Below are 12,189 nucleotides of genomic sequence, written 5' to 3'. Positions count from 1 at the left end.
ACATAGGTTCCATGTTTTGGTTCGTTAGCAAACCATTAGCACTTGATCAATCTAAATAATCCCTTCTTATTTTTCGCAATTTTCAATAAATTCTCATTAAGGATTTCAATTGAGTTGGGTATTACTATTACCACACCTTCTATTTTATTTTGCTAGGAGGGTAATGTCAGTTAGAAACTTCGCCACCTGATATGAATATCCTTTATTTCATTCATAAAATTGAATAAATAAAAGAGAGATTTACCCGATAGGCCTTACTGTTGCATTTTTATTACAACGCCAAGATTACACAAAAACCCTTGGAGTGGGCTCCACGTCTTAAAATTGACAAGGTTAATTTGTTACTTAACATACCATGGATTGGGTCCTAATTACATCAATTTTTGGCATAAAAAACATAATCTAATACCACAGGGTTGTTATAAAGGATAAAATTCTAAGAATTTTGAAAATAAAATACGTAAAAAGTTAAGTTTTACCATTCATGAATTTTAGTTTTAAATTTAGGAGTTTAGTAACTATCAATTTTCAACATCTCTCTAAATAAAAATGTTTGTTGAGCCTGTTAGAATTTTTGGGGGGTTAGATTTTGATTATAATTTTTGTTTTCTCCAACGGAAATCTAATCAGGTAATCAAAGTAGTTTCAATCGTTATTTTTAAATTTTATAGTAAAATTAGTGGCAAAAATTAGCTTCTTGTTGTCAAGGGACACATTTCATCTGAAGATAAGACTTACCAAAGTAATGTGAGATGACCTACTAAAAAATTAAAAAAAAAAAAATGCTAAAGTGACTTGAAATAACACTTGTAGTGGCACCGAGAGTGTGCAAACAACCATATAAGTTATTTCTCAAGATACGAAAATCGTCCACTCGAGGAAAATGGATAGTTCTCTTCATATAGTGCTACTTCGAGTCAACATATCAAAGCTAAAAAAGTTGGAAATGTTCCATTAAATAAAACTTGCCCAATATTCAAGACAAACCTTATGAAAATGTTTCATTAATATTTCAACCTACAATTTTTTTTATTTGAAATAAGAGGTGATCATTAAAGTAATAATAATAATAATAATAATAATAATAATAATAAAATGAAAAGAGTTATTCAAACTAAACATACTTGCAATTTTTTAAGATTTTCAATAGATTTTCTTGATTTATGCATTGGAGTATAATTGACAAATACCCTGATACGATGAAAACTGAGAAGTAACAGATGTTGTAGAAGCAAGAACTCGAAGTATGCCAATAAGTTTTACAAAAAAAAAAAAAAAATAGAAAAATTCAATCCATCTCTATAGGGAGAAAATAGAACTATTAAGATGAAGATGACCTTCAGATTTTTAGCATCATATGCTTAGGTTAAGTCATAAAATTCTAATTGTGATTGAAATACTCATATGATCATCATTAAATTCTTATCATATAGATTTTAGGATCAGTTAAACGAATCTTATTCCTTCATTCAATTCTAACGATAACCATAAAATACTACACCTTAATCGAGTGTAAAGCACTTATACATTGCATCAGCCCAAATATTATATTACAAGTTTTTGTTAGAAGATCATTACGAAGTGCAATTTTTCTTAATAAATTAGAACATTGTGATTAGGACATGAGTGTAATAATATAATTATATTTGTATTTTTTAAAAGACCCTCTCTTTGAAGGTAGACATGCTTTATATAAAAGACAAGAAAAAAAGTTGACGATATTTTGCTTTAACTTTTTGTACGTAGATTTTAGATAAATGGACGGATCGATGGATACATGGATGTCTTGATGACCATAAGAACATATTCTTTCTCTCTCTCTCTTACTCTTCCCTTTTTTTTTTTTTTTTCTTTGTTTCTCTCTCTTTGCCGCCAAAGCTTTTCGTTTCGAGCGTTATCTCTACGCGCTCGCTACATGACATTCACATCAAAGCTTCCATACATCCATGCATCGCAGACAAAAGCCGCCTAATGGGTCCCACTTCGGCCCCCATTATCACCAATCAATTGGATTAATGCTGCTATCAGATGGGTCCCACATTTGGGTGGACTTCTGTCAACCAATGTGACGTAAGCCTAGCTTTTTTTTTGCCTTTTTGGAGGAACACCACACCTCAAGTTGGGTACTTCTGGTTCTACAATAACCTGTAATAGTACCTAATCTGAATCGATGGTTTTTTTACATTCTTAGCAATCAAGTCTTCCCACTCGGTGTGGGCCCGTGGAGAGGACTTATTAGTCAAGAAAATAGAAACCTCTGTCCTTCTCAAGTCAGACAAATCAAAAAAAAATTTGTCATCGACATCTGATTGTGTCTCACGATGCTTCCGAGAAACAGAGGATTTGTTAACGAATTATAACAACAAAACAATGGATAAAAGATTTGTTAAGAAATTAGCACAACAAAACAATGGATGTTTGATGATGTAAATGAATAATACATATTGGAGAAACCTAACAAAGGGAAGAAATTATTACAGATTTGGACATGTATCCAAACACATATTGAAAAATCCAAATAAAAAAAATCTTGCAAAGATATTGTAAAATAATTACAATTTGAATAATTAATATTATTCCATTAAAAAAACAGTCAAGGAACTTAGGGGTGAAATGGGTTGGTTCTGGGTCCGATTCTAAAATATATAGAATTGAAATCAAAATTGTTAAAAATCACGAGTATCCATTGATTCCGATTCTTAAGAATCGAATGGGATAAAAAGTTTTTTAAATTATAATATATAAAAAATTCTTTATAAAAATTAACATATTATCAACAAAATTATTAACCTAATTATAATTTATTATACTAAAGATACAAATTAATGATTTTTTTCAAAAATAAAAAATATATCTCAATTAAATGAGTACTCATTGACACCCCTACATAATGAAAAAATATAATAAATAAAGAGAATATGTGATTATTAAAATATGATCATAAAATTTATAAGACGAAGAATTATTAAAAAGACATGAGAAAAATCAGAGATAAACTTGACAAACAGAAGAAAAAAGGAACAGATTTATACTGGGGGCAGTAGAGGCACTTCTTTCCCTGAGGATTTTTAAAGTTTACTATAATTATATTAAAAATGAAAAAAAAAAAAATATATATATATATATATATCATCATATAAGTGTTTTACCTACCTAAGAATTTTTAAAATTTATAAGGGTCTTAGTCAATTTCACGTGGACAAAATCTTGATCTATTCTTCTGCACACATTTTTCTCCTATACTAGGGTTGGAGGATTTTTTTTTTTTTTCCTTGAACAATGGGAGAGAAGATAGTTATTTTTGAGAAGTCCAAGTTAGGCACCATTTAGTTTGATAGTTTGTGAGTACTGAATCGCTTCCTTTCAACTTGTTCTCGTTGGTAAGAAATGATGGACGGTGGTGTTTGTATTTTGTTATGTTGGAAGTTTGAGCTTTCGTAGACCCCACTTGATATGGGGACAGTTTAACGATCATGAAACCTTTCTCACCTGGTTTTGACTCGTTTGTCGTTTTCTTCGAAAACACTAAAATATCAACTAAAGATTCTGTACTTCAGGAAATTAGGTAGATATCTAACTCTGGGACCACAATTTCGTGCCAACTGTTATAACAAGTCACAAAGACACAAACTTTGCGCACAAGTGTGTAGGGCTGAGATGAGACCATACCCCTAGTACTGATATCTATATAGTCTCCAAACATTTGCAGAGAGCACAACAGATATTGTTTAAGGTTAGAATTATTATTTTTTTTTTAAATTAATAATAGGAAAAAAAAAATTCAAGAAAAAATGTCTCTCTAAAAATAAAAAAATTCTTTATTGTTTATCTCTAGAAATAAATACTGATTTACATGTATCTCAACTGTTTGTGTAATGGAGAACTACTTTAAATGAATTAATTGATTAATATATGAATCAACAAGAATTAATCGATTCATCACTTAATAGGATAATTTTTTACCCTTTCAAATTTCATATTTTATCTTCTTCAACGAACAAGATAAGATTTTAATTGAGGTCGAAGATGGAATTTAAGAAGAAATCTAAAAAATATATTTATGTATTATCTAATTTTATTTATTTAAAAAAAAATTTGAATTTATCAAAATTAATCAAATTGACTCTGTTTAATAATTGTAAAATCCAAACTTAGTTACTATGCTACCACCAAGTAGTCACACAAATAACTATTTCGATTGATTATATCTATCTATTTATCCATCAATCAAATTTATGCAAAATTTCTTTATAGTAAGCTTAAAAGCAAAGCAGGTCGGCATGTGGGTTAAATGTTCTTGTTGAAATACCATTTGAATAAATTATCAAATCTTTTTGTAATTTTTTATATGTAGATGTATGAAGTGGACGACAAAATTCAATGTTCCATCATGCGTAAAGGACATAAAGTAAAGTAGATATCCAATTAAATTTGACTTTGATGAAGTAGAGGTCAAAGTCAAAAGTTCAGGGAAGGATTTAAAAATAAAAAAAAAATTATACAAAGGGAGGCATGCCAAATATATCTCATTATCCACGGAGGTTAGTGAAAAAACGATCAGATAATTTCCTATTAGGGTAGACTTAAAAGCAGTATTCCTTCAGAATAGAATCTGGCACTAATCGATTTGATAAAAGTAGTCCTGAGGTTTGTCAGAGCAACACCAGACCAAGACCAAGACCAAAACCAATTATGTTGTGTGTTAGGTTACGAACTACTTTCTTAACACTAAAACCTCCAACGAGGTTTGAGGCTCTCTAGACTAATAGGCCCTCCGCCAAACAAACTGTTGAGATACGAGATTGGTCCTAGAAATTTTCTGATCAATATGTCTCTAAAAAATCTGAATTAATCTCTAGCAAACGAGTACCCATCCCAAGACCCTTTTTTTCCCCTCTCAACCGAACTGACTCAAAATAGGGGAAATTACTCAAGGGAGGGACTTTTTTCTCTAAATAGGCCCTAAGTTTTGGGTGGTCTTTTTATAATCCATTGGTAAACTTTACTTTTTTTTTAACAATCCCTGTATTGGACCTCACCTCCTGCATTTCTCACGATTGAATGTCCTAACCGTTTAAACTCATCATTTTTATCTATTTTTTATATTATTTGAATTTTTGGCATCTCAATTGAATTTTGGAGACTTCCTTCTATTGAAAAGAATTTCAAATAGAAGAAGAAATCATTTTCAAGAGATTTTTCAAATATTTTGAAAACATATGTAAAAAAATAAATTTTTTTACCCCATTTTTTTTTCTTAATTTTTGGATGAAAATCGATCAAAAATGATTCTTTCGAGTTGAAATTATCTTTAACAATTCAAAATCTCAAGTTTTTACTCGTATCTTTTCATATATTTTAATTGAAAAAATTAATAAATTAAATATTGGTGGGCTTTACCAGTGTCGAGTTCACCACTTTTTATTTAAAAAATGGTGAGTTTGACAATAAATAATAATGAGTTTGACCATAAAATTTGTAAACTCAACATTAAATAAAAAAATGTCGAGTTCAACAATAAATAAAAAGTGGTGGTGAATTCTACAGTAAATAAAAAAGTGGTGAGTTCATCAATGATAAGGACCACTAAGAAATAAAAAATTTACTAAATGTCCTATCAAACTACCGTGCAAGATGTAGGGATTATTTAGAAATAAATCCCTCCATCAGGATCCTTTTAAATAAATTTCCCCTCAAATTATCCTCTTCGTACCGTTTGGTTGTACTTGTAAAATAAGTTAACGGTGCCACTTGCTAAGTTATTCAAAACCCACTTTCACCTACTAAATAAATAATCTTTTTATATGTGTTTTTTTTTATAAATATTATATAAAAAAACAGATATCAATATAAATGATTTTATATTTCAAATAAATGTTTACCTATATACCGTTTCAAAAATCAAAACAACGATTCCACACATTGAAATTTATGACAAATCATAAAATCCAAGAAAAACAAATTTTGAAATAACAAAAAGGACACGTTATTGTAATTGATTTAGCCAAATTGAGGGACGTTTACATTTTCTACACATGTATGGTGCAAGTATACAATTTTTTTTTTTTTTTTTGACAACTAGTATACAAATTTATTATAGAACTAAAAGACTATTTTAACCATTTCTAGTTCATAAACAAAAGCAACTGACCCAACATTTGGCAGAAATAACCCTAAATTAAGTTCTATTTATACAAAATAATAAATATACATAGATTGTTACGCACTTACCAGAAAACAGATCGATCAAACAGTAAATGGACAAACACAACTGATCGTACTCGTTACCTGTCGATTCTCAGTAGATAAATGGCACCAACAGATGCTGCAACAATTGAAACTTGCGGCCACACAGAGTATGATACAGTAAAAGAGAGGACAAGGGCCTGTTCAGGAGTGCTAGGATGTGTGGCCTTGCTCAGCCTGGTGACGCGGGTTCACTTTTGAGGGACATGTATGCTTGCCAAGTCTTGCTCATTGAAAGGATAATCTCTTGGTAATCTTTGCCTAATCCCTAATATTGGATTAACATGCGAGAGCACTGTCTTAAAGGCCAACTAAGTGTTAAATAAAGCTGTGAAGGCTATCTAGTCAACAAAGAACATTCAACATTCGAGACTTGTAGGCAAAGATAAAGCATATAGATTTTTTTTTGATAAGTAAGATAAAGCATATAGATCTTAGGCCATTCATTGCAATTGTACTAAAAGTTCCAAGTTAAGATTCCCAAAATTTTGTATTTGTAACTTAAAGATCATCAAAGACTTTAAAAAAATAAAAAAATAAATAAAAAATAAAAAATAAAGTGAATCTTGTTCCTCCATTCAATTAAAGCCATGTGAAAATTTGAGACAAATACACCAGGAAATTTGACGTAAAAAATGATAATAATCTGCCAAAAAACATATGGAATATTTTTAATTGTTCAATGGTACATATGTATTCTACAAGATACATCTATAACTTTAATGCCAAAAAAATATAACCTAAATACACGAGATAAACAGTGTGTGGATAGATGATTTTGATTTGAAAACACTCCTACCCATCTTCACTTACCCTCTCTAACATCTCTCTGCATAGAAAACACAGCAAAGGAGGAGATGCCTACTCCACTATGACCCTCCCTTACTAGTAGAGAACAGGGGAACTATACAATCAGAAGGCAGTATAAAACAAAGAGAATCATACATTACTGAAGCTGGTTATGTAAGAAACAATTACAGTGATGTCGTCAAGTTTGCCGCCATAATAACGAAAGCCAGCATCTTGGGCGGCAGTAGAGAAGGGTGTCTGTCGGTTACTGTCCTGAGCTCGTTGGCGTGCCAAGGCCGCTATTTTCTGAGCTGTCACTTGAGGCCCGAAGCCAGCCCGAACAGCTTGAACAACCACAGCTGTAACCTCAGTGTTGTACAAATTATCAAATAGTCCATCCGAACCAGCAATGATGACATCTCCAGGTGAAACAGGAATATCAAAAACCTGGTTTGTAACCAATAAAAATAAGGTCATTTAAAAGGTTCTAAAATTTTATAACAGACCATGAGATTAAGTAATACTTAACCAAAGAACTTGTCTCAGTCTAGAGGTTGGTTCTACTCAATTAGTACATGTGAGTTTGATTCATTTTCCAGAGTTTTAGACCTTTATGTGTGCTAAGGATCAGCTGCCAACCTGTGTAGTGTTTCTTTATGATATATTTCTAGTCACAAACCCCGAAAGAGGAGGATTATGTCAGGCTGGCAGTCGTTGTAAAGAATTCTCCACCTCCTAACATGATCAGGATATACCTAAGAAATGCTTCATAATTTAAATAAAACTGCTCAATCATACAAGGTCACTATCTTCTATGGAATCAATGTGAGAAACCAAAATAATTACTTGGGTTCCCAAGAAAGCGCAAGATAAGGAGGAAAATCATCTTTGATATTACATTATTTTCATAGCTACAATTTAATTCTAATTTAGTAGATCTATGTTCCTATGAAGTGTTTTGTTAGTTATTATTAGTTGTATAGTAGTTGGAAGAAGTGCTTGATACTGCTGTTACAGTAGAGCATTAGAATTCTTCCATCACCATATGCTATCTTGAGTTGAGTCAACAAACAAATGAGCCCCCAATGGGAAGGCCTGGTAGCACTGTGCAACGATCAGAAAGTTTAGGGATTAAATTGCATCCAAGAGGCAGACTACTGACTCAGTTTCTGGCCTATCAATTGACAGGCATGAGCACAGTAATGGGTAATGGGTAAAGGCACCAAAACTAATTTGATGGTAATCAAAATCACAAATTCACAACATTTCCACATCCTTAAATAGCATGTAACTGTCAAAGTGCAACTATACATCGGGTTTTTCAAGTTCATACGACCATAAAAACAATCATACATTCCTGGACTAGGTGCATATTAAATATCAGAACACCATCTTGTGATATGTTATTAATGTTTACCACGATATGTATTGTTTATTGGTGTCACTAAAACACACAACTGTAAGATGTCCTTCTCAAGGTTCTAAATCTTGGATTTTCATCTCATTTCATTCATGAACGATATCGAGATGATTCGGACAAGACAGGATTTTTTTGCAGAATGGTGAACCAGAAAAAATTAAAAAATTAACAAAAAAAAAAATATGAAGCAGCAGCAGCCTCCAAAAGCAGTGGAAGCAAACAGCAGCGCATCAACTGACCTGACCAGAGCTTGGTAGATCACCATCATTTCCATTCTCTAGTTGATATGTAAAATTGAAATCATGCTGCTGTACAGGAGACCGAAAGACGGTGCTTCCATCTCTAACAACTATGAATCCACTGTCACCTAGGTTAATGGCATGAATGGCCTGCAGTAAGAAACCAAAAAAGATGAACATAATTAACAATGATTCCATTTCATTAGCATTTCTGTCTGGCAAACAAAAAAAAAAGCTAGCTCCAGCTTCCAAAAATTCATGCAAAAAAATAAAAATAAATGGGTCAAACTGCAACTGAAATTACGCCCAAAGAATTGCTAGATTTTTTATATTCAGAGAAAAATAATCAAACAATTTTCTATAGGAGGTTAAAAAACCTTTCAGGAGTTAAATCATTTTGTAGCACATTTTGCTTTAATGTTGCATCTGGAACACATAGCCTCACTACGGGACAAAAAGCTCCTCACAGTGGAGCTAAAAGAAAGAAGAATACAAGCCTGAGTATGGCAATGAGAGATACCCCACCTGATCAGTGAGTGCAATGATGCATGCTGTGGAAGATCCTTTGGCTTTTGTACTCGAGTGTGCTTTCTCTAAAACTCTCGCTGGGTCAATGGAACCTTTTGGTTCCTCTTCAATAGCAGTTACAGAATTAGACATGAGTTCTCGGGCATATTGCCCTGCATCAACACCTAGATCTGCCCATCCTCCAACACCATCTGCCACGCCAATTGCTTGCTCATCTACACATATGAAATGTGCATCCTCCCCTCCCGTGTCTTCCTTATCAGGATGTGGAAGGTAACATGATCCTGATAACAGCTTAAGGGTTCTGTCACTCAGAATCTTCCTGTAGTAAATCCCAACCAATGTAAATTAGATGAAAAGATGGGGAACCATTAGAAATTTAATGTAATGATGAAATATACAAACTTTTTCATAGACAATATAATAGACTAAAGATGTGTGGATAGAAATGACTAAATAAAACCATAAAGGAAACAAGAAGAGAGCACATACGGGTCATCAGATGAAACGACAGAACCTGCAATCTGTTCTTCACGTGCAGATCCACCAAAGGAAACATCAGGAACAGCCCCAACAGAGTAACATGATGACAACAAGCCACAACAATTTTTCAACACTGACAACGAATTGGAGTTGCATCTCTTCCCCGTAACGTCAAAAATGAAATACCCATAAACCAGGCTACCGTTAAATGGCTCTTGTTTCCTCAAACTCATGCTCGCATTCTGACAACTTTCAAGGCTTTTACAGTGGTATGAAAGGCCAGCTCGATTGATGGAGTTTGAAAGATGAACTATCTTCAAAGTCAAATTATTCGTACAGCGATTATGAAATACGGATTTGGCATCACAAGAAGCCATTGGTGCCTTTTGAAATGAACTGTCCATGGAAAATTGAGTGGAGTCTGATAAAAGGAGACCAATGTGATATTCGCAGACTTGAATAGATGGGCCAGAAACAGAAGGAATAGAAAATGTGCGTGAAAGTGCTCCAACAAATGATAGGTTCCTTCCTTGATCAGCTAAGTGAGAATCTGATTTCACAGAACAAACCGTACCCGGACATAAGGATAAACGTGTTCCCCCAAGAGTTGAAAATGGATGGGAAATGAGCAATCCAGAGTTCCCAAACAACAATTTTCCTTGCCCAAGTAAAACTTCTACAGAGTACTGTAGCCTATCTTGTAGCCTGATAGTCGGTCTCTGGAATCCAGACCGGAAAGCAAGGTTAAGCCTTACAAAATAAGATAGCATCTTACCCTCGTAAACAAAACAATCTAATTCCTCTATTGCAGATAGCACGGCTACTAATGCTATGTAAAGAGAGTAATCTCATAACTCCCAACTCATCAATCCTCAAGTTTTCGGTACGCAAAAATCCCGTGTCCACTTCTCCAGATAAATTACAAGACTTAGAATCCTGACAAAAAAAGACAAAGGTGCATATAATAAGAGTGGTCTTCTAAGTTCAAACTGCACTAATTGGACAGAGAAGAAACAAATAAAGAAATAAAACATAGTATTTGGAGATCCCAAAGTTGATTCGAAAAGATAAACAACATCAAACCACAAACAAAACTAAGATTAGAAATACAAACACCATAATATCAATATTAACAAATCATAACCTCAAAAACGCATCGGTTCTAAAATTAGAGGAAATAAATGTATTTGAAATATATAGTCATCATGGGTGAAGAATAAACAGAGAAACATCAAACCCTAGAAACAGTTTCCATGATTTTTTTTTTTTTTCAAAATATATGGTCATCATGGGTGAAGAATAAACACTAATTCTAAAACAGTGAGAGATTTGACTCCCTCTGTCCATCCAAGATATTCTGAATAAGGCTTTAACGATGATGAAAACAATAAACACTAATTTAGTAAATATATAGCTCGAATTAGCCATTCAGGAAGAAACCTAAAAGAACATAGATGGATAAGGCTTTGGTGAAGATGAAGATGATGACCTAAACAATAAACAGAGAAACATCAAACCCTAGAAACAGTTTCCTAGCGAAGAAACTTCAAATAAAATATATGGAACAACGTCCTCCATAGATGAAATTACATCCGAGGGTTCCAGTTTCAGATAAAAAAATCAAACATTCTACTTCAAAACCTTAAATCTTGTAAAAAAAATAAAACGAACAAAATCAATAGAAACAACACGAAAACATATTCAACAAAAGCGACTGATCGAACCAGGAGAACATATCAAACTAATGAAAATCAAATACACCATGAACGAAATCATACCTGCTTAGATGAATTAGCGATGCTGTCTGTCGAAACCCTAGGCCTAAAAACCTAAAACAACAGAGATACGAAAGCTCCACCAATGATTAGGTTGCAAACACGAGCCTTTCTTTCCTGAAATCTTTGCTTCTCCCTTTTCCTCCTCCAAAATTGAAGAAGCAGACACGATTACAAGGAAAGTTCGCGTGAGCTTCGCTTTCTCAAAACAAGAACCCTAGTCAGCCACTGATGTCCAACGTTTTAGTTGAAATTACGCAAGTACTCGTACATTATAGAGATATTTACTGGAATACCTGAGCTTTCGGACAGAACTGTCCTTGAAAGAATGGAACTGCGTAACGTATCATTAAGGTTGTTTTGGACATTTTTGTGATTTTGTCAACTTTGAATGTTCAGGTCGGTTTTCCAACTTTTCCTCTGTTTCCCTCCGAAATAGCGGGAATATTGTTTGAGTCCAACTAATCTTACTAAGTTAGTAAGATTTCTTCCTTACTAAGGGTCCTTGGGCTCACCTTGTGACATTAAAAAACATGATCTGATGCTTCAGGGTTGTAGAGTACCAAATTCTATGAACTTTGGAAAAGAAATTTCCAAAAAATATCATTTTCAACTGCTGAATTTGTAAAGTTTAATTTGTGAGTTTGGTGGAAGTTGGTAGCCTTCTATTTTCAAATCCTTAGATCAAATTCAAAAGAATTTTTTTTTT

General features: G+C 33.0%; 1 protein-coding gene across 1 annotated transcript; it reads right to left on the bottom strand.

The window, feature by feature from the left end:
* Positions 1-6,888: 6,888 nt before the first annotated feature.
* On the bottom strand, positions 6,889-11,728 carry LOC147408962 (putative protein phosphatase 2C 55). The gene is made up of 5 exons (XM_086424199.1): positions 11,484-11,728; positions 9,715-10,641; positions 9,220-9,544; positions 8,695-8,844; positions 6,889-7,482 (listed from the first exon to the last, which is right to left on the bottom strand). The coding sequence occupies exons 2-5, from the start codon at positions 10,473-10,475 to the stop codon at positions 7,186-7,188; spliced, it is 1,533 nt and encodes a 510-aa protein (XP_086280325.1). The 5' UTR covers positions 10,476-10,641; positions 11,484-11,728; the 3' UTR covers positions 6,889-7,185.
* Positions 11,729-12,189: the final 461 nt, after the last annotated feature.

The sequence above is a fragment of the Akebia trifoliata genome, chromosome 2 (genome assembly GCF_017979445.1).
Source record: "Akebia trifoliata isolate Shusen 1 chromosome 2, ASM1797944v1, whole genome shotgun sequence".
NCBI classification, from domain to species: Eukaryota; Viridiplantae; Streptophyta; class Magnoliopsida; order Ranunculales; family Lardizabalaceae; genus Akebia; species Akebia trifoliata.
Note: the sequence above shows the minus strand (reverse complement) of the source record. Positions and strands in the feature narration are given on the sequence as shown.